At 39.0% G+C, this 23,497-nt stretch overlaps 1 protein-coding gene across 1 annotated transcript in view; it reads right to left on the bottom strand.

Annotated features, from left to right (window-relative positions):
- The window catches only part of LOC307135910 (adhesion G-protein coupled receptor G1-like), a 37,883-nt gene extending 26,271 nt beyond the window's left edge, over nucleotides 1-11,612 (bottom strand). The window contains exons 1-4 of the mRNA XM_079832632.1: nucleotides 11,381-11,612; nucleotides 5,636-5,713; nucleotides 5,393-5,527; nucleotides 4,832-4,909 (exon numbers count right to left, since the gene is read on the bottom strand). Coding sequence (XP_079688758.1) covers nucleotides 4,832-4,909; nucleotides 5,393-5,527; nucleotides 5,636-5,713; nucleotides 11,381-11,579 — 490 coding nt within the window. The 5' untranslated portion in view covers nucleotides 11,580-11,612. The remainder of the gene's footprint in view (nucleotides 1-4,831; nucleotides 4,910-5,392; nucleotides 5,528-5,635; nucleotides 5,714-11,380) is intronic.
- Nucleotides 11,613-23,497: the final 11,885 nt, after the last annotated feature.

Genomic DNA, 23,497 nt, shown 5'->3' with positions numbered 1-23,497 from the left:
GGTCTGTTCTTATTACAGTCCTCACACAAAGTCCTCACCGAAATGTATCAGATTCAATTTAGAATTTACTAAATTAATTAAATCTAGTGTATGTTAAGATCTGTTTTTGGTTTGCATTAATTTACCAACAGTGATGGCATAATCATCACTAAAACAATGATCAATCATGATCAACACTGATGTTTGCAGTGTGTGTGTGTGTGTGTGTGTGTGTGTGTGTGTGTGTGTGTGTGTGTGTGTGTGTGTGTGTGTGTGTGTGTGTGTGTGTGTGTGTGTGTGTGTGTGTGTGTGTGTGTGTGTGTGTGTGTGTGTGTGTGTGTGTGTGTGTGTGTGTGTGTGTGTGTGTGTTGAAGAGTTGTGAAGAACAGACACAAAAAACAGCATTAACACTGCATTTATTTTAGGATGACACACACTTATCAAAGTCCAGGCTGATATTTTAAATTCATTTTATTTAAAATATCATAAAATATATTTTAAAGTGAAATGAAAATAAATAATTTGTGTGTTTGTAGTTTACATGAAGATGATACTTGCTCTTTGAGAACCGTTTTCAAAAGTTTGTATTTTCAAGCCCCCAAAACGCTGTTGTCGTGTAAATGAACAGCCAAAACACATTTTCAGTTTTTAGTTGAAAATGGTGTCATGTAAACGCCCCGTAAATTAAAGGAAACAAGAATGTACAAATTGTGAACAAAGTGTATTCTATGACAAAAATAGTTTGTCACTCAGCGTGTATTATTATGTAAAAATTGTGTAATATATTATGTATGAATTTTTATTATGTACTTCTGTAAGTCCAAATAACAGTATTTGCTGTCCTAACTTAATTGACATAAGTACCAATGTAGAACATTATATAGAAACTGTGTCTATTCCTCGTTTAGTGAGGTCAAACATTAAATCTACTGTAGGATCTAGGAAAAATTTAATTGTGATTAAACCAGAAAATCTCAATATTAGTGAACAAAACCAATTTTGTACTAACTTAATTGACATAAGTACCAATGTAGAACATTATATAGAAACTGTGTCTATTCCTCGTTTAGTGAGGTCAAACATTAAATCTACTGTAGGATTTAGGAAAAATCTAATTGTGATTAAACCAGAAAATCGCAATATTAGTGAACAAAAACAATTTCTAAAACTAGGTCTTCTAAACATTAGATCGCTCACACCTAAGGCGGTTATTGTAAATGAAATGGTCACAGATAATAGTTTCGATGTACTTTGCCTTACTGAAACCTGGCTTAAGCCAAATGATTATTTCGGTCTTAATGAGTCTACTCCGCCAGGATACGGTTATAAGCATGAGCCCCGTCTGATTGGTCGTGGCGGCGGTGTTGCAACAATCTATAGAGATATTCTAAATGTTACCCAGAAAACAGGTCACAGGTTTAATTCATTTGAAGTACTAGTGCTAAATGTTACGCTATTAGATGTAAGAAAGAAATCTGTATTATCTCTAGCCTTAGCTACTGTATATAGACCTCCAGGGCCCTATGCTGATTTCCTAAAAGAGTTTGCAGACTTTCTCTCAGATCTATTGGTCAACGTCGATAAAGCATTAATTGTTGGAGATTTTAACATACACGTAGATAACACAAATGACGCGTTAGGGGCTGCGTTTACAGATCTATTAAATTCCTTTGGGGTCAAGCAAAACGTCACTGGTCCCACTCATCGTCTTAATCACACACTAGATTTAATTATATCACATGGAACCAACCCAACCGATATAGATATTATACCACAAAGTGATGATGTCACTGACCATTACATGGTAACTTGCATACTGCGTACTGCTGAAATCTGTCATGTTGCACCACGTTATCGGCCAGGCAGAACAATCCTTCCAACCACTATAGATAGATTCTCAAATAGCTTACCGGATCTGTCTCAGCTGCTAAGTGAACCCAAACAAACAGATGAACTAGAGGAAATGACTAGCAGTATGAGCACCATTTTCTCTAGTACATTAGAAATTGTAGCACCAATTAGATTGAGAAAGGTTAGAGAGAAAAATAAAGCACCATGGTACAACAGTGCTACACATGTTATCAAGAGAGAAACTCGTAACTTAGAGCGTAAATGGAAACAAACTAATTTAGAGGTCTTTAGAATCGCATGGAAAGAAAGTATGTCACGCTATAAAAAGGCCCTAAAAGCAGCCAGAGCTGAGCATCTCCGCAAACTAATAGAAAATAACCAAAATAATCCAAGGTTTTTATTTAACACTGTGGCTAGACTAACAAATAAACAAGCATCGCCTGAGCAAAATATTCCGTCACAGTTTAGTAGTAATGATTTTATGAACTTCTTCGCTGACAAAATAGAAAGCATCAGAAACAAAATTGTAAATGTACAATCATTAATGATGTCTTATGATTCAACCGCAATTATCGCCCCTCAAGAATTACTACACCGCTTTACAACTATAGGACAGGAAGAGCTAAATAAACTTATCATTGCATCTAAACCAACAACATGTTTATTAGATCCAATACCCACTAAACTACTGAAAGAGTTGTTACCTGTAGTGGAAGAGCCTCTTCTCAATATTATTAACTCGTCTTTATCTTTAGGTCATGTTCCAAGAATATTCAAGTTGGCAGTCATAAAACCTCTCATTAAGAAGCCACAATTAGATCATAATAACCTAGCAAATTACAGACCAATTTCAAATCTTCCATTTATGTCTAAAATACTAGAAAAAGTTGTGTCCGCTCAATTGTCCTCTTTCTTGCAAGAAAATGATATCTATGAAAAATTTCAATCAGGATTCAGGCAGCATCACAGCACAGAAACCGCACTCGTTAAAATCACAAATGATTTACTTCTAGCTTCTGATCAAGGCTGTATCTCAATACTAGTTCTACTCGATCTTAGTGCTGCGTTCGATACTATAGATCATAAAATACTATTAGATCGACTTCAAAATTACACTGGTGTTCAGGGACAGGCATTAAACTGGTTTAGATCGTATTTATCAGACCGCTACCATTTTGTCTGTCTAAATGGGGAAAAATCAAAGATAACATCAGTAGACTATGGGGTGCCGCAAGGATCCGTGCTAGGCCCTCTGCTATTCTCAATATACATGCTGCCACTTGGTAATATTATAAGAAAACATGGAATTAATTTCCACTGTTATGCTGATGACACTCAATTATATATTTCATCACGACCAGATGAAAACGCTAAATTATCTAAACTGACAGCGTGTGTTGATGATATTAAACACTGGATGACATGTAATTTTCTGCTATTAAATTCAGATAAAACGGAGGTATTACTTATTGGTCCAAAAAACTGCCCACAAAACCTCTCACAATACAACTTTAACTTGGAAGGATGTCCTGTCGCTTTATCCACTACAGTAAGAGACCTGGGTGTTATATTAGACCGCAACTTGTCTTTCGAAAGTCATATTTCATATGTTACAAGAACGGCATTTTTCCACCTTAGAAACATTGCTAAGCTACGTAACATGCTATCTATCTCTGATGCAGAAAAGTTAGTTCATGCATTCATGACCTCGAGACTAGATTACTGTAATGCTTTATTAGCTGGTTGTCCTGCATCATCAATAAACAAGCTACAGTTAGTCCAAAACGCAGCTGCTAGAGTTCTTACTAGGTCAAGAAAATATGATCATATAACACCAATTTTATCATCTCTACACTGGTTACCTATTAAGTTCCGTATCAATTACAAAGTATTGCTACTGACCTATAAAGCCCTAAATGGTTTAGCTCCAGTGTATCTAACGGATCTTTTATCGCCCTACAATCCATCGCGCTCTTTAAGATCACTAAACTCGAGGCTTCTGGTCATTCCTAGGATATCTAAGTCCACTAAAGGAGGGAGGGCATTTTCACATTTAGCTCCTAAACTCTGGAATAGTCTTCCGGATATTGTTCGAGGTTCAGACTCGCTGTCCCAGTTTAAAACTAGATTAAAGACGCATCTCTTTAGCCAAGCATTCACATTATAAATAAGTTTTATACTACAGTTAAATCGCACCAACAGCATTAATATTCTGAACAGCAGCTATGCTAATTATTTCCCATCTGCTTTTCTGTTGTTATCTCGGGACATTAGTCCCGAGGTAACTAGTTCATCAGCTCCAGTTTGTATCCAGCCTCTCATGGAGACTTCAGATGCCCCTGTGATGAGACGACTCGACGCCTGTGAAGAGACGACTCAACGCCAGCGTTGTTATGGCCTAAAATAATACATGATTGATTAACCTATCCTAACATTTTTCTTTAACATTCTCTTTCTAACATTTTTCAATGTACATTTATGAAATGCACTTTCTGTGAAGCTGCTTTGAAACAATGTGTATTGTGAAAAGCGCTATACAAATAAATTTGAATTGAATTGAATTGAATACTTTGATTGTGAGTACAGTGCACTTGCAGAGAGACTCCGCCCACATGCTCTTCTGATTGGCCGGTATTTTTTTATTAATTTTGTCACGTCTCGTAGTCGCGTCTGGTGTGGACAGACAAATTGCTTGTTGCTGGAATCTTAACACATCACGTCTCGTTAGGGCACAATGTATTGGATTCAATCTTTTTGAATTCATTCCCAATCATATATTGCATTGTGTTCAAAAGTTATGCAAATTTATTGGTAAGCAATTATTTTTTTGGTCCCCATACACATCCTTTCTGTAAGTTGTTTGTGTTCATCTTGTCAGTTTGCTCTGACATCACTGCATACTATTTAAGGTGCACATTCACAACTCTCTTGTTAAAGAAGTTTTGCTATAATTGATCATGTAAACTGAAATTTAAAAACACTATTAAAGTGGAAATCTTACTTTGATTTTGGTCATTTTTGCATGTGGGTTTATTGCATTGCTGCATGTCGCAAGTCACACTTTGATCTGATGGCTGTCCTGCGGAAGGGAAGAGATTCAATTATTACAACACTTGCTAAATGTAACTAAACTCATTTAAAATAATCTGTTCTTGTACCATGGTCTGTTCTTATTACAGTCACACAAAGTCCTCACCAAAATGTATCAGATTCAATTTAGAATTTACTAAATTAATTAAATCTAGTGTATGTTAAGATCTGTTTTTGGTTTGCATTAATTTACCAACAGTGATGGCATAATCATCACTAAAACAATGATCAATCATGATCAACACTGATGTTTGCAGTGTGTGTGTGTGTGTGTGTGTGTGTGTGTGTGTGTGTGTGTGTGTGTGTGTGTGTGTGTGTGTGTGTGTGTGTGTGTGTGTGTGTGTGTGTGTGTGTGTGTGTGTGTGTGTGTGTGTGTGTGTGTGTGTGTGTGTGTGTGTGTGTGTTGAAGAGTTGTGAAGAACAGACACAAAAAACAGCATTAACACTGCATTTATTTTAGGATGACACACACCTATCAAAGTCCTGGCTGATATTTTAAATTCATTTTGCGAAAAACAAAATGTTATGTTTTCAACCGTCTCATTCATTCTGACTTCATATCTCTGGTCTTGCTTTATTATGTTTAAACTGTATGGTTTGCACATTCCTGGGAAAAAAATAATAATAATAATAATAAAAAATACATTTGTTGAGAAAATACTTTTGAGTTTTGAATTCAAAAATGGTTTATAAATAAAATATGCACAGGTTTTACCCCCAGAAGAGATGTTTAGATTGATATTGGTGTGAAAATCCTTATCATCATCAGTTGATAGACATGTCATATGTATAGCTGGAATAAAAAACAGAGATTAGCTCTGCCTGACAACTTTCAGACAATAAATATGTAATAGTCACACAGTCATGTTTGCAGTGTATGTCACATCTTTCTAGAATTATTGAGCTACTTGGGTTCCAGAAAGAATCTGTCAAATTGAGTTCCAAACTTTGAAACTGGCTGACCAAAGACAAAATTTAAGGCTATTATGTAACAATATGTAACTGGTATAAAATTCTAATCTAGATGTCTATATATAGGCTGGGTATTGACACAAATTTCACAATTCGATTCGATTTCGATTCACAAACTTTCGATTTGATTTTCGATTCAATTCAATTCAATTTTGATTATTTTAGATATATATATCAGGTACAATACACGGCCAATTTTCTCAAGGAAAACAAATCTCTGAACTAATGTTGTAAACTATGGGAGTCATTTGATACTACATTAGCCTACTAATAGTGAAGGTAAAAATTAACTGATTTGTATACAAACACTTAAATTACACTAAATTATTATTTTTTTTATAATAATAAAGTTATAATATTAACTTTACAATTATATAATCATATTTCTACTCCAATTAGTTTTTTTAATATAAACATTTGGCTGTCATAAAAACTTGCCAGATTTATTCATAGGCTACAATACATGCATTAAATATTGAAGAAGAGTAAAAATGACAATGAATATCCTATGTAATGGTGCATATAATTAGCAAAATGCTCCTCTCTAGAGTTAATTTTTCTAGCTGACTAAAGCTGACAAACGAGTTTATGGACACTGGAAATGGTTTTTCTGCGCTATATGTGACGTTACATGACATTGTTTACAAGCCATTTTACTAACGTCTTTCTGCGGTTAAAACACTTGAGCTATTCTATGTGACATGATACGATTTCTGTAAGTTGTCCTGTATCTTTTAACACACTTTCAGATGCTTATTCATGTTTATTTCGCGCTGTAACTTGTATTAAGGCGGAAGAGAAGATCCGTTCATGTTTGCTCCATGCTGCCGCTTCTCTTGAGCTGAGCTGAGGCAGAGCGATCTCACACCACAGCGCCAAAGCAGTATTTATGCTTTTGAATTTCGTAAAAAATAGACGTAATCTGAAATCTGAGACTTTGTTTCATATCAATAGTAATAAAGCACAAAGATTATTGTGATTTATTGGATGGGAGGTGCGCTACAATGTTTATTTCATTAATTTACTGAAAACAGGATGACTAATCGATTCTTGGGATTTAAGAATCGATATTGTTTTGTAAAAGTGAGAATCGATTAAAATCGAGAAATCAATATTTTTTTTACCCAGCCCTAATATATAAATATTATATATATATATATATATATATATATATATATATATATATATATATATATATATATATATATATATATATATATATATATATATATATATATATATATATATATATATATATATATATTAGGGCTGGGTAAAAAAATATCGATTTCTCGATTTTAATCGATAAATAATTCTTGATTTATTTAAAAAAAAAAAAAAAAAAAAAAAAAAAAAATATATATATATATATATATATATATATATATATATATATATACATATATATATACATATACATATATACATATACATATACACATATATGTATATATATATATATATATATATATATATATATATATATATATATATATATATATATATATATATATATATATATACATATATACATATATACATATATATACATTTATTTATTTATTTATTTTTTAAAAACATTTTTGGTCAAATTATTATAAGTGTGACCTGCCGAGACCGATTTTTTGCTGATTCCCATTTTCTTTCTAAGAACTATAATTGACAGCAAAATCTACTTCAATGCAACATTTTATTTTCATTAAAAAAGCCCAAGTTTAAAGTCAGTAATAAAATAAGAACAAATAAACAAATTGCAAACAACAGCACAAATAAATGCAATAGAATAAAGAGAGATATGAAATAAACATGGCTTTAAGTTTTTAAGGTTGGTCTAACAGTAGGTTATTATTAAGGTAAGAAATACTACAGAAATTAAAGTAATCAAATATAAAATAACACTGACTAGTCTTCATTGTAAAAATTAAATATAGATTAATGCTTACAGTTAAAGTTATAATAGTTATTCAGTGAAGAGCAGCGAGTGATTTTCTCTTTGTCTTTTGTTTTTTGATTAACAGACGGCAGCAGGTTTATTAGGCTGCTGTCACTTCAAGAGTTTATGCACAGATCCAATATACTGTTACACAACATGCGTTATCTTTCTCAACTATATTACGATCCAAAACTGACTGTGTTTAACTGAATACTCGCCAAAAATAGCATTTTGACATTATTTTGTCATTTAATTTTGTCATGTATTTGACCATTTAAACGCAGTAAGCCTGTCATTTTGGTTCTTACAACTTGCAGTTTGAGAAACTTCGGCTTATGCGCTCTACTTATTTCGATCACTGGTGAATGTGTGAGAACGTGCAGCTGACATTATTGCCTGTGCTGTTGGCATCAACACTGATTATTCGGAAAATCGTCCGATTCAGGTCCATGGCCGGTCGGTTGGTGCATCTCTACTTTTTAAAGGTACGCTATGTAACTTTATAGGCACTCTAGTGGTTAATAATCAAAACGACATATGTCTTGTGGAAGAATATTGTAGCCAGAGATATTTCTCTCTGTTTATGTCTATGACGAGTCATGCATGTACTGGGCTACTCTGCAGTGGTTGTCATCCCGCCCTTTCTAAAATAGTCTGAATATAAACGCTCATTATAGGAGTACCTTATGGCACTTTTCCACTGCGTGGTTCGGCTCGGCTCAGCTCGGTTTGCTTTTATACTGCGTGGTACGACTCGGCACAGCACGGCTTGGCTCGGCTTTTCCACTGCAGTAGTACCGCTTCAAGTGGGTGGGATTATGTTGTAGTTGTGCCGCCTCTACTGCCACGACATCATCGTAAACGCGACACAAAAAAAATGTGAGAAATAGGAGCAATGGAGCCTATCGAAGTAATGGTGTTCTTGATTCTCGGCATGTGGATGTTTTCACTGCACAACGAAAAGGTTTGTTTCAAAGGTGGCTGATGGCAGCAAAACAAAATACTGCAAAATAAACCAAAAGAGTATGGTAACTACTACAACAAAGCGCAGAAGACGACAGGCTTGCTTGACGGCGCACAAGGGTAAGCTAATCTTGTATTTCCAAGCAAATTCCAATGACGCTAGTAGTGTTGATTCTCTCTGACCAATCAGTGATCTGTAGTTTACACGTCACATTTTAGTATTGGTACGGCACGCTTGGAACCCCAACCGAGGTGGTACTGTTTAAGCGAGCCGTACTGAGCCATACCATGCAGTGGAAAAGCGCCTTCGTAACAAACTGACTCAAGCGCAAGAAAATGCAAAGGAGAACTTAATTCAGTACTCGCTCACTGTGTGAGAAGTTTTGTGTGCGCAAAACATTCAATTCCGAAGCACACACACAGAAAACCATGTCTCAGACAGTGTGCAAAGACTGAATTGAGCTCTCTTTTATGTCGTCTTGCACTCGAAGGAACAAATTCACACAATTATGTCAAAAGGTCTGTCTCAGCGAGTATTCTAGTAAATACAGTTATGTCTTAAGTGAACATAAACAGTCGAGAAAGAAAACATATGTGTATCTGTGTTTAGCCTAATAATCTGCTGCTGTCACGGTTTTAAATGTTATGCAGATAAAATTATATTTTATTAACAACAGTAATGTGCAAAAATCTAATTTTTATTAAATGTACCATTGGTCTTCTATAGTCTCACTGAACTGACCGACAGCTTCAGTGATTATATAAGGAGCTCTTTACTTGCTTTCTTTCAGTCACAATTAGAAGAAAAGTTTATTTTTATTTTTATGAGACTTTTTGACTTCCTACTTTTTCCATATATTAGGGAGTGGAAATGGCTAATAAGTCAATGAGATCCTATGCTGACATCTACTGGTTATAGTGGTCATTTCATGTCTTTTTTTTTATAAAAAATAATTTGCCACAAAGTTTTAGTTTTCCTACACCTTTAAACTTTTAGTTTTACAAATCATCAAATTAAAAATAAATAACATTAAAATTGGAAAATATTTAGAGATTTGAAGTGCTGGAAAAAGTGTGAAGCCCTTGATTTCACTCTCAAAAGGTTGTAGGAACCCTACAAAAAAAAAAAAAAAAAAAACATTCAACTATTTCTGCCACAATCCCATGTGGTGTTACTAAAGTAAATCATGGTGAATGTTGGTGATTTGTGACTGAAACCCCTGATCTTCGCTCATGTTGTCTCAATGTTTCTCCTGGTCTCCACATCAGCTCTGTTTGATCTGATATCTGTGGTTTATACCAGAGAGTTCAGCGCCGAACGCTTCCACTAGATCTCAGAGTAGCGATGTTATTAATTCTGTGGTGAATTCAATCGCTTTCTCACTGGATCTCCAGCGCTGTGTAGTAGCGGTGTCATGTGATCGAGATCAGCCCGTGTGTGAGCTCGCACTGCGCTGTCTATTATTGCTCCGAGCTGATAAATGGTCCGCAGCTCAAACGAGTATACTTTTCGTTTGCTGTTTGATGTCTCTCATATGTAACAGAAATGGCAGCTCTTATCAGATGGGCACCAGTGCGACCTCTAACAAAATTTAATCGCACCAGCAGGAAAAGCTGTTGCAGTTTGGAGCCCTGAGTTGAGAAAGAAATCGGATGTGTATCATTATATTGCATCTGTGCTTTCGGTCTTAAAGTGCGGAGCCCCTTAAGGGACATAGTGGTGGAAAAATTTAGGATGGGAGGTTCCCTCGCAAAGAATTGTGATGTCTCACAAAACCTGCTGTGAGTACACTTCCTGTAATATCCCGCTGGCAGTGTTTCAAACAGTGCATTAACAATGGAGTGGTTCATAGAGTTTATTTTTAAACTTGTACTTAAGTATAAAGAAATACGGTCAGTGCTTAGTTCAAGGAGTTCACTAAAGTTGGCATAGCCTATTCACAGATTCTAACTTCCCGTATCAAAAAACTTGTGAGCTCATTGTTGTAAAAACACAAATTACACATCTTTAACATAAACAACAAGTTACAACCTAATTTTCCTAAAAATGAACCTTATAATATGAATAGATCTCTATGAGCAGGCGGCTGAGAGACAAGTCTGAAAGGACCATCTGCAAAGTGCAAAACCCGAAAAGCGTTAGTACAAAAATAGTCATAAAAATAGTCAACTTCAATATTACACACTGTAGTGTCACTTAATCCAGTTTACACTTCAATAGTCTCCTACTGGTCATACTATAAAATGTGCTTTTGCATAATTTATGACTTTTTTTTATTATATATTCAGCTAACTTCACTGTAATGCACTGGACTGTTACCAAATTCAGTTCACACACCACAGTGATCCGTTTACCCACTACAACTATTAGACCTACCAGAAAAACCTGAAATTTGCATATTTGTCTATTGTATTTATTTTGTATTTATTTGTGCTTTTGCTCATAATTTGATTATTTTTTCCTATTTATTTGCTGGCTGTTTACTTGTTTTTAATAATATTTGAAATATAATTTTGGTGTCATAACCTTATTTATTTACATTTTAATTAAAAACAAAAAAGTTACATAGTGTACCTTTAAGTTTAACATACTTATCTGGCATGAAGTACAACAGCAGAGGATCATCAGCCACAGCAATGTCTGCTTTTTCTGAGACATAATTCCCAAAGACGGCCTGATAGAGAAACAACAGTTGAATTTCAATTTCTGTAGATATTGGTAATAAATCTCAAAGCATTTCTTGCATTCTTGAAATGGAAGTCCACTGTCCAAGAGGAGAGAGTGTTTCATCCGTTCACAAATGAAGCCGTACGATTATGATCCACAGCTCAGAGACACTGAAACACTGACGTACAGTTAATTTGCATACATGGAAATCATGTTTATATGTGCTTTAACTGTTTCAGTATTGTCACGGAGTCACAGCCAACACCCACCAACACCAATACATGGTCACCAGGGGCCTCATTTATAAACGTTGCGTACGCACAAAAGAAGGCGTACGCCGCTCTCTACGCAATAATTGGTATTTATAAAAAGCAAACTTGACGGGAAAATGTGCGGTCCTTCACGCAAGCTCTGACCCAGGCGTACGCACAAAAACGGGTGAAATGAGAAATGGCGACACCGTCGGCAGATGGAAGAAACACGTGAAAGTGTGTGAAACTGTAGACCGTTGTGTAAAAGAAATGGCAATACTGCCTCTCATAAATAACTTGAAGACTTCACAAAGCAGGTATTGCAATTAACAGCCTACACGAACACCCGTTTGATCGATCTGCAGTGTAAAACAAACAAAATCAAACGAAAATTACAACAGAAATGCAAAAAAAAAAAAAAAAAAAAAAGTGAAATATTGGCATGTTTTGCAATTCATCCTCATAAATAATATGGTAAACAGAACGAAATAATTTACAAAACTGATATTCTCGTCAATGTGTCCGTCTGGCGGAGCAGATATAGATGCAATTAGATAGACATAGGCCTATAGATAGATAATCAGGGAGATATATAGATAAATAGATAGGCTAGATGTATTAATTGTCCACTGGGGAAAGTTGTTTTCATAGTAAAAATGTCTTCATCAGCTACGGAATCATGGTATTCATGCAAATGCCTTTAGTTTGTTTTATTTTCGATAAAATAACATATGACGTATGTCTCAACCATTCAGAAAGCTGCAAGAAATTACATTTGCACTGAACTATTTCCCATTTCCACGTAGATAATAGGGATAGGGATTAATAGGGATTCCCCAATAATTGCCGCCAGTCTCTCATCAAGAGGGGTCCGCTCCGGTGTCCCCTTTCCCCCACCCGTGGCAGACACACTGTGGCGATGGGGCGCTAGACGCTTTTTTGCCTCGACTTTGATGTCCGAGCATTTCTTTTTTTTTTCGGCCACGGTCCGAGGTTGTGAGGCTACAGCATTTACGGCGTCTGCAACCTTTTGCACCTCAAGTGCCTTTTTGGCATTAGTAGGCCTAATGCCCTCACTGTGCCCTCCAAAAAATATTTTTCTCCTCTTTTCCACCTCGCCAACGATAATTTCTACTTCACATTGAGTGAAGTTACGTTTTTTTGATTTCCTCTCTGTATTTGCCATGATTTCGCAATCGATGAAAATTAACTTGTGGGCGTTTCACGGACTATTTATGGGCAACTATGGGCGTGACATGAAGCCGCAAAAGCTGCGCTACATTTAGAATTGATTGTGATTTATTAAGGGAAAACTGCGTAGGATGTGCGTGCGCACGGTTTTATAAATCCGAATATTTCTGTGCGTACGCACGTCCTATGTTTCATCCGTACGCCACTTCTGACGCAAATCCTACGCAAAGTTTTATAAATGAGGCCCCAGATCTCCACGCTCCACCCACTCGTTCACTGTCTCCTGAATACTAATCACCCGCACCTGCACTTCATCATGAAGGACACAATAAGAACACTAAAGGGGGTCGCACACCAGACGCGAAGCTCAGCGCCGCGCAGTGCAGCGTCTCAGGTATCTCACACCGGACGAGCACATTTTATACGCGCAAGCTTGACTTCTGACAGAAGAGCTGCACGATGGGTGAGTTGCACTTGTAGCACAGGGTGAAATCAGTATGTACATTGACGATTTGAGGGAAATATAATATACATTTAATATAAAACCTTGAAATGGCGCTCTGTGGCGTGGCAACTTCCTGAGTCGTAGCAGGGCACCGCAGACAGGCGCCGAATGTCGCCATCGATGTGTGTACACCAAGCGGCAACCTCCCGCAGTTTCTCTTGAAACCAACACAGAAGTGCCTTAAACTGCAATTCATCGACTGGCCGCTAGGGACAGGCTCCAGAAAGGAGCAGAATCTCATTGAGCCCCATGTTAAAATGGCCAACTTTACAGCAGAATAAAACATGTTTACAGCTTGGTACAAATTGTGGTTTTGGTCTATATGGCACATTTTGCCCTTCATGACAACTGTGAGGGGGGTGAATTCTTTTATAACTCATTCGTTTACATTATATAAAGCATTAAAGTTCTGCATAATTAAGGGCGTGGCCACTTTGAGTGACAGGTGGATAGCCATTTATCTGCTGTCTGTTAGTCATCGCGTCACTTAACCTCTTAACCGGATTGAGGACGCATTCGCCCTCAAGCTTTATTTGTTTATATTAGCTCAAATGACTGTCAGATGTAAGTAATTACCATGACCACCTATACATCATTTAAAAGATCTAAGAGTCAAGCTTCCATTTTTTACCTCTGTTTTATTCTCAAAGTCTTATAGTGACAGTAATTTGTTAATGTGTCAGGAGTTATGAATATGAAAAACACGTCGGTACCGTTTGATTGTAATATGAGCCTCAGCTGCTTTCATTCATAAAAAAACTCCTCTATTCTCCTCACAAAGACTCGCGACAAATCAACATCCCTCAGGGCTTTTAGTTCAAAAGTGTGCAGATGAGGAGAAATATTGATAGATTCTCATATGTCTGTGTCAAATTTCTATACAGAGAAGTATTATTTATTCAATATTTACCCAAAATGTGCAGATGTAATCATTATGAGCGCTGGATACTCTGATGTGCTGTGTTTTCAGTTCATACTAACAGCCGGAGGGCACTCTGTGCACATGTAGTCCATATATGGTACAGACAAAGAAGATGTATACCATGTGACATTCCAGGAGCTCCCTGACATAAACAAAACTTCCTGAGATCGCTATAACATGCAGATAGACACGTTGAAGACAATAAACACACAATTGCGACGATGTATGGTTTGTCTGTGTTCTTTATACCATGTTGGGTGTTTTCATAATGGATTATATTTATAATGCAATGCTATTCGACATAGCTTTTATAATTATGCAGAATATTGTAAAGTTATATATTTTCTGTCTTATTTTTTGATCCGAAGCTTAAAACACAGAAGGTTATTTAAAACATTTGACTTGTGATAAAGTAAGTTTGGATATTATGGTAGCCCAGTTTGTGCTGAAAACAGTGTAATTACACTTTTGCCATTAATATGTTTATAAGCAACTGAAAAAAACACAAATGTCAGAGCATGTCAAAACTTCTAAAGGGCCCAAAAAGAGCTCAGACTTCTAGGGTCTAAATAAGCAAATAAATGAGTAAAGAAATAAGCAAATACATAAGCAAGTTAATGATCAGTAAGTAAGCCCCGCCCCCACGATTGTATCGTGTCTCGTCGATCTCACAGGCTTACGATAGGACGATATGAAAATGAAGCACATCCCCCAACACTAGAAACAAGATTCCAATTAAAACATAACCTTTTTAGTGGTTATATTATATTATTATTTATTATTTAATTAATGGTATTCACATTTTTACACATTTGACTGATTTGAATATATGTTCTTCGAGCCACTGAATGTCCATCATGATTAAGTAATTTAATTATCTTCATTACAATCACATGAGAGGCTGTCAGAGATATAACACATTAAATAATGCAAGATTCATTCGCTGATTCTGACACCGTGTTTGCGTGTCTTGCATTTTCAATTTGCATGTTCCTTATTCCTGAGCGTGAAATTTAAGCTGTCATATCAAATGATCATGGAAATATCTGAATCCACAGTCACATGACTTTAGTTTCAACCTGAAGATGCAAATTTGTTTTATAAAAGAGGTTCAGTATTGTTTGTGTCTCTCTGACTCGCACATGTTCAAACTTGGATTATAACACTCAATCTAACATCAGTAATATTCAGCACAATTCAATCCTCCAACAATAACAGACGGCTTCAGTAACGATCGTCACAGATATTTGTCATTTGTTTTGAATGATTTCACAAAATTTGGCCCTTTTTAGGATCATAATTTTAGAGGGGAGAAAGATGGTGATGATTCTCAGGGCCCTTACATTTTCGATCCCTCCAACTAGGGCTTTGCGATTAATTGTAATCGATTTTGGCTTCTGTGGTGAAATGCAGATTGCTGTGGTCCCTTTTTGATCACACTCACTAGGTAACATGTTGCGATGGAGCGTGTGTATATAAGGTGTGAGGTACGGTAAACGGGTGTTGCGTCATATTTAGCTGATCGTACTTCCGGTGTCTCGTTGTGTTGCACGAGGGGTATGTATGGGTGTTTTCTTCAGGGTTTTTCTGTGTGGTAGATGCTAAAAGTCCTTTAAATTTTTTGTTGTCTGCTAATAGTAATTTTGGGTTGGGCTGGCATTCGGTTGAGTGCTTGTTGCACCCACGGATGAACAACGACCGTTGCTTCACCATTGCGCCCGCTGTACCGGCAAACTGCATGTGATGCCTGTGTGGGTGATCGAATAAAGTGTTGGCTGCCGGATAGATGATGTGTTTTGCACGATTCGGTACGTACAAACTACTCCGACTTCCCTTTGGCCCCCATAAAGGTAACATGGTTATAATTCCTTTGTGTGTTTTAGGAGTTTCACGAGTTCACACTTACATCAAATTAAATAGAGTAAAGATTATGCGTATTTGGCGTGCTGTCCGGGGGAGGGCTCTGCGCTTGGCGGTCAACGAAAGAAGGTAAATATGCTGTATATATACACCTCTTATTGTTGATTAAATCGATTGGCTTGATGTGCTCCACATGTATTTAATTAGGTTTATTTATCTGAGGGTGCTCCACTTGTGTTTAGTTAGATTTAATTATCTGAATGTGCTTCTCCCGAAATTTGTTAATAAAACATCACTTAAACCCTTCTGTGAGCGTGGCTGTTTTGCTTTAGTTTCATTTTGTTTAATCATTTAAGTTGCATCCATTAATTTGTTTTGTCTCTGTTTTGCTCTAGTTTCATTTTGTTTATTCATTTAAGTTGTATCCATTAATTTGTTTTGTCTCTGTTTTGCTTTAGTTTCCTTTTGTTTAATCATTTAAGTTGCATCCATTAATTTGTTTTGTCTCTGTTTTGCTTTAGTTTCATTTTGTTTAATCATTTAAGTTGCATCCATTAATTTGTTTTGTCTCTGTTTTGCTTTAGTTTCATTTTGTTTAATCATTTAAGTTGCATCCATTAATTTGTTTTGTCTCTGTTTTGCTTTAGTTTCATTTTGTTTAATCATTTAAGTTGCTTTGCATTTGGTAACGCTTGTTTTGCCTTTTTTGTTGTTTTATATTAATTTGTTTTGCATTTATTGTTTTCTTTTGTTTGATTTAATTTCTGTTGCTCTATATATTTGGTAACGCTGGCTTTTGCATTTATTAATTTGCTTTGAATATATTACTTTGCTTTGCATTCATTAACTTGTCCTGTTATTGTTTTGTTTGCTCATTTATTGTAATCAGTAATATTAGTTTAGTTTTGTCTTCCTTAATTTGTTGCAAACCGTAGAGCTTGTTTGCATTTGTTCAGTGTTGCTTTCACTGACTTGGTTTCGCTTATTTCTGTTTGGTTTGCTCTAATTTATTATTTGTGGAAATTGTAACCAGTTTTGTTGTATTTAACTGTTTGTTGATGTTTTTGTGTTTTAAATTTTTCCTTTTCCGTATTGGAGCTGGGGCCTGTAGAGGGCAGACTGACCATTCCCGTGTGGTTATCTCACTGTTTACCCGAGTGTCGTGGAGTTGCTATGACTCCCTTGGAGTGTGTGAGTGTGGTTTGTGGCACGTGTGGTTATTATTATTACTGTGGGCATTCTTGAAGCCCGGTATCAAGCCTGCCGCCCTAGTGGTAAGCCCCAGCTCTTTTGTTGTGGTGTCTTTTCTTGTTTCTTTCGTTTTGTTTAAAAGTTGTTTTACAGCAGGTGTTGCCTGCTGCGTGGAATGTCCCCTGTTATGTGATTCATTGAACGAGACAAATTTTAATTAATTATTGTTTAATAAAGAAGTACAAGTTTTATACAAGGTACCCTTGCCTCTTGGTCATTTACTAAGAAATTGGACCTGTGCCCCTTAGGGCCTTTCCCAGAGTATAGTTCTGGGTGTCGTAGTCGTTAGCTTTTGGAACTAGTAATATAATCTAGAAATTTGAGTGCCTATTGCTGCTCTTCTCTCTTGTAATACCTCTAATTGCCACAATTGGTAAAACGATTATTGTGCCGCTGCCGCATTCCATCCAGCGCTCCTTTCCTTCAAAGCGGTGCGCTTTCGTTTCTCCCTAAAAGTCCAAACTTATCATCCAAATCAACGGAATAAGAGAGTATTGTAAAATTCAGTCCACTGTTGTTAAACCGCGGGATGTTTGATTTTAAACAGTTATTAAAAGTGCATTAAGCCACGAAAAGAGATCCTGTATCTGTTTTTTTTTTTTTAAGTTTCCTTTGTTCTTATTGTATTGCTGACAGTTTACTTGTCTTATTTAATTATTTTGAGGACCTTTTTCTTATATTAGTTAATTTTGAAATTTCACTGATATTTAAAATGACTCATATTATGAAATAAGTTCATATCGCCCACCAATAATCTTGTTAAGTAATCGTGATTATGATTTGTGCCAAAATTGAGCAGTCCTACCTCCGACCCCGGAAAGCGATTTCAATCGAGGGGGAAGAACACAGTGTTTTCCCACAGCAACGAACCACACCGGGGCCTACAGTATTAGCTATGGCCCTGCTGGATTCTATTTGCTTTTGACGCAACGCTCACATCCAGTGTAGGCAAATGTCAGCCATTAACTCTTTCCCTGTCAGCATTTTTGAAAAAAGGTGCCAGCAATCGCCAGCATTTTTCATAATTTTCACAAGTTTCATGGCCCCCCGAATATCTTGTTGTTTGAATATGCAATATATCAAAAGAAATGACTTCACGCATTCTTTGTTTATCAACACTTCAACAATCAACATTTTGTGCAAAAAGTTGAGAAAATCATGTTTTTGTCAAAGACTGATGTGATTCAGAACAATGATCAAACACAGATGGAGTCCATCAACACCTCAAAGCTTCACAGTCCTAGAGCTCGTCCTGGGGCGACATTTTATTCAGTAACATTAGGCAGTTCTACCAGAAACACTCGGGAGGCCAGATGAAGTACGATAAAATAGCAAGTTTATTAGCAGACCAGCAAGTATTTTAATTAGAGGTTCTTTGGCGTAGGCCCCGTCCGTAGCTCTCGTCTCGAGGGTAACAGACTCTGCATTTCCTGCCTGAAGATGAAGGCAGGGGCGCAGCCGACCCCCAGGAATTAGTGGAGGAAAGTAGTTCCACCGGGACGAGACCCACCCACCCCCAAAGATTTGTAAGAAAATTGTATACTCACCCGTCATGAATACTGTGATTCCTGAAACATTGAAAGGACATATGTTATTTAATCATGAATTGAGCTTGATAAATGTAACCGCACAAGGCGTTTGATCAGCCACAGACTAGCCTTGATCAGCCGCATAGAGACGAAAGCCTTGAACAGCCATAGTCAAGGCCTTGATCAGCCACATAGAGACAAAGGGCCCTATTTTAATGATCTGAAACGCAAGTGTCAAAGCACGAAGCGCAAGTAACTTTGTGGGCGGGTCTCGGCGCTGTTGCTATTTTCCCGGCGGGATAAATGGCTCTTGCGCCCGGCGCAAATCTAAAATGGGTTGGTCTGAAGTAGCTTCATTATTCATAGGTGTGGTTTGGGCGTAACGTGAATAAACCAATCAGAGCGTCATCCAACATTCCCTTTAAAAGCAGGTGCGCAAGTTCCATTATGGATTGCTATTATTATGGCGTATTTACCAGGCGCACGCCAGGAGCGGTTCACAGCCGAGGAGACTGATGTGCTTGTAAGAGCAGTGAAAGACAGAGAAGTGAAGTTGTAATGTTGTACATTGTGCTAAAGGTGATTTCACAGTCTTTTTTTTTCAGTCTTTCAGTTTTTTTTTTCAGTTTTTCAGTCGATTTTTTTTCCTGGTTCTTGACGGACAAACCAATTTGTCAGATGTCCTTATATACATATATGTCTTGCCACTATTGGGCAAACAGGTCTTATCCTTAATTATTACAATTAGCCTGAATCATTTGTAAGCTAGATTTATGCCTATTTTTTCACATCTTCGTGGCACACCACAATGATTTCCGTCATCTCATGTGTTAATATTTTTTTAGTGTAACAATTTATGATTTGCAAAAATAACTGTTGCATCTGTGTAGATTACATGAGCAAAGTGTATCCGCGTTGTGCACGCTATACATTATGGTCAAGCATGCGCCCTTAAAATAGCATAATGAACAACGCGCAACGCGCCACTGACTTTAGACTAGGTTTTTTCTGGTCAGTGGCGCAATTGTTTAATGGAACAGCAAAATAGCACCAGGGATTGTTTGCGCCGGAACACGCCTCCTTTTTTGCGCTGAACCGCCCAGGTAGCGCAAGTTCATTCACTAGTTTAGCGACGTGCTTCTGTGGAGGGAAAAGCGCGCTTTGCGCGGGTGCAAAATAGGAATGACACATGCGTCGGTGTACAAAGTCAATTGCGCTGGGTGCAAGATAGGGCCCAAAGTCTTGAACGGCCGCATAGAGACAAGGCCATGTTGGCCTTACAGAAGAGGTCACATTACCCGCATGGTGACGAAGCAACGATACCATATGGATTTGGCCACGATAAGCCTCGTGGTGGCAGGACCCATGGTAGGCCACATGTAAACGTGCCATGAAGGTCCAAAAATATTGAAACTGACGAACAGAATAAATTAGTAATAATATGGGAACATGACACCACCACCAGTATTTGCATTAGGATTGCCTTAAATGTTGCTAGAAAGAGCTTGCTTCGAGGATGATTTTGGAATTGGGTCTTATATAGGTCTTGAATGCAGAAGAAGACCATCTGCCCAGTAGCTTGATTGCTGGTGTAGAATTTCGCGTTCTGCAGCTATGGTGGCTGCCCTAATCCTGAAGGAATGTGTGGTATAAAGAGAGGGAGGTAGAGTGCAGCTTTTAAGGACAGTTGCAAAGTGGGTCTGAAACCAGGCCTTAGAGAGAGGAGCTCCGTTAGATAAAATAAATAGGGGGAGTGGTCAGGAGTCTTAGGACGAACGTTAAGATATTTAATCATAGAAGTGAAAGGACAGAAATTATTCATTTTAGAAATTGTTAATGTGACACCAGAACCTTGAGAGCCATTCTTAGAATGCTTAAGGTAAAGAGTAAAGAAATTGGGTGAGAAGCGTAGATCAGAAAGGAAAGACCACAAGTAGGATCAAAATGATTAGTTTCCGAAGTGAATTTTCCTGGACGTTTAAAGCCATAAAAAGCTGATAAAACACGTCTCTTAGCAGAATAGTAATATATGTGGAAAAGAGACCATTACGAACAGAGATGATTAATCTTTGCAATAAAGGCAAGGTAATTGACAAGAGTTTATTTGGAGGTTAACTAAAAGATTTAGCTATGCCTTAAAGTAATAACCGAACGGAAGGTACTGTGAAAAGATTTGGATAATCAGGATTAAAATACTTTGCATAAAATTGAATACCTACGAGCAATCATCAAGACATTTTTAAATTGCGATTTAATGGCCATGTTAGGCCACACAGACAAAGGCCACGTTAGGCCACATAGAGACGAAGGCCGTGTTAGGCCACATAGAGACAAAGGCCACGATAGCCTAGGGCTGGGCGATATATCGCATGACATTTTTAGGCGCATCTCGTCAGTAAAGCCGGTTCCTTGATTAGTAGTAAATCGCCATCACCTGCTTTCAGATAGAGCGGCATTTACTACACAGAGCCATAGTTCACTGACAAGCTCAGCCATATTGCATTAATTATCGCAGGCGATACATCCGTGATAATGCTAGTTCCTCGGCCCACACCCCCCTCTCATGCACTTGACCCGGTCCGCGCTCAGGCGTCTACATCGGGGCCGGCTCCTGCTGTCCCGACTGTGGTGTTTGGCGCGGCGGAAGAGGAAGTGATGTCTATCGCCGCATCACAAGGTGGGCTGGAGTCATCTGAGGATGATGATTCGGCTGTGCTGCCACCTTCGGGTGCGCCAGCATTGCCCGAGTCGGACCCAGAATTGACAGCCATGCTGTCTCGGGCCGCCGCAGCGCTTGGGCTGGAGTGGAACCCTCCGCCTCAGCCCGAGCGTTCGCGGTTGGATGATTGGTTTTTGGGGGCGGCGCGTCCGGACTCCCGTCCGGCCGCTCCTCCAATACCTTTCTTCCCCGAGGTGCATGAAGAGGTCGCGCGTTCCTGGAAGTCCCCGTTGTCTTCCCGTGAACGTTTGGCGACCTCTTCCGCCTTCACCTCCCTCGATGGAGCCGCGGCTCATGGGTACACTGGGGTCCCCCCAGTCGAACGTTCTGTTGCGATGCAACTGTGTCCACAGAGCGCTTCGTCCGGGCGTGGTGACCCAAAGCACCCCTCCAAGGCCTGTAGGTTTTCGTCATCCCTGGTGGCGAAGTCCTATAGAGCTGCGGGGCAGGCCGCCGCTTCTTTGCATACCATGGGTTAGGGTTAGCCTAACCCTAACCTTCACTGGAGCACAGCTGGCCGCGGGGCCTACGCAAATATACGTTCCCCCCAGTGAGCCTACTCGCACAGCTCCTGTGCAAGATCAGGGAGGACAAGGAGCAGGTCCTTTTGGTCGCCCCGTACTGGCACGGCCGGACCTGGTTCCCCGAACTCATACTCCTTGAGACAGCCCCTCCCTGGCCTATTCCTCTGAGACCGGACCTCCTTACTCAGAGACGGGGCACCCTTTGGCACCCGCGTCCCGACCTCTGGAGCCTCCACGTGTGGCTCCTAGACGGGACGCGGCAGGTTTGAGTGGCCTACCACCTACGGTGGTCGCCACCATCACTTCCACTAGGGCAGAGTCCACTCGGCATGCCTATGCGTTGAAGTGGAACCTCTTCGTCACCTGGTGCTCTTCCCGCCAAGAAGACCCCTGGAAATGCCCGATCAGGTCCGTGCTTGAATTTCTCCAAGAGGGGCTGGAGCGAAGGCTGTCTCCCTCCACCCTCAAGGTATATGTGGCCGCAATATCTGCCCACCACGATCTCTTGGAGAACAAAAAGGTAAGTCAGCACGACCTGGTCATCAGGTTCCTGAGGGGAGCCAGGAGACTGAATCCTCCTCGCTCTCCTCTCGTACCCTCTTGGGACCTCGCAGTAGTGTTAACTGCTCTGCAGAGACCTCCCTTTGAGCCTTTGCGGTCGGTTGATATTAAGTTTCTGTCTATGAAGACGGCTCTGCTGACCGCATTGGCCTCTGTTAAGAGGGTCGGGGACCTGCAGGCATTTTCGGTTGACGAAGCGTGCCTGGAGTTCGGGCCGGCTAACTCTCACGTGATCCTGAGACCCCGGCCTGGATATGTGCCCAAGGTTCCCACCACTCCGTTCAAGGACCAGGTGGTGAACCTGCAAGCGCTGCCTTTGGAGGAGGCAGACCCAGCCTTGGCATTGCTCTGTCCAGTACGCGCCCTTCACGCCTACGTAGACATGACGCAGTGTTTCAGGACCTCAGACCAGCTCTTTGTCTGTTATGGTGGAGAGCGGAAGGGAAGTGCTCTCTCAAAGCAAAGGCTGTCTCACTGGATAGTGGACACCATTGCTTTGGCTTACCAGCAGCAAGGCCGGCCATGTCCCCTTGGTGTGAAGGCACACTCCACCCGGAGTGTGGCCTCCTCTTGGGCTCTAGCGCATGGCGCCTCGCTAGCAGACATCTGCAGAGCTGCAGGCTGGGCGACACCCAACACATTTGCCAGATTCTACAATCTCCGAGTGGAGCCAGTGTCCGACTATGTACTCGCCCCCCCGAGGGGCCGGTGATGGGCCAGGCTCAGGT

This window comes from Gobio gobio (genome assembly GCF_949357685.1).
Source record: "Gobio gobio genome assembly, chromosome: 13".
Lineage (NCBI taxonomy): Eukaryota > Metazoa > Chordata > Actinopteri > Cypriniformes > Gobionidae > Gobio > Gobio gobio.
The sequence above is the reverse complement of the archived record's forward strand: the minus strand, read 5'-3'. Positions and strand labels throughout refer to the sequence as shown.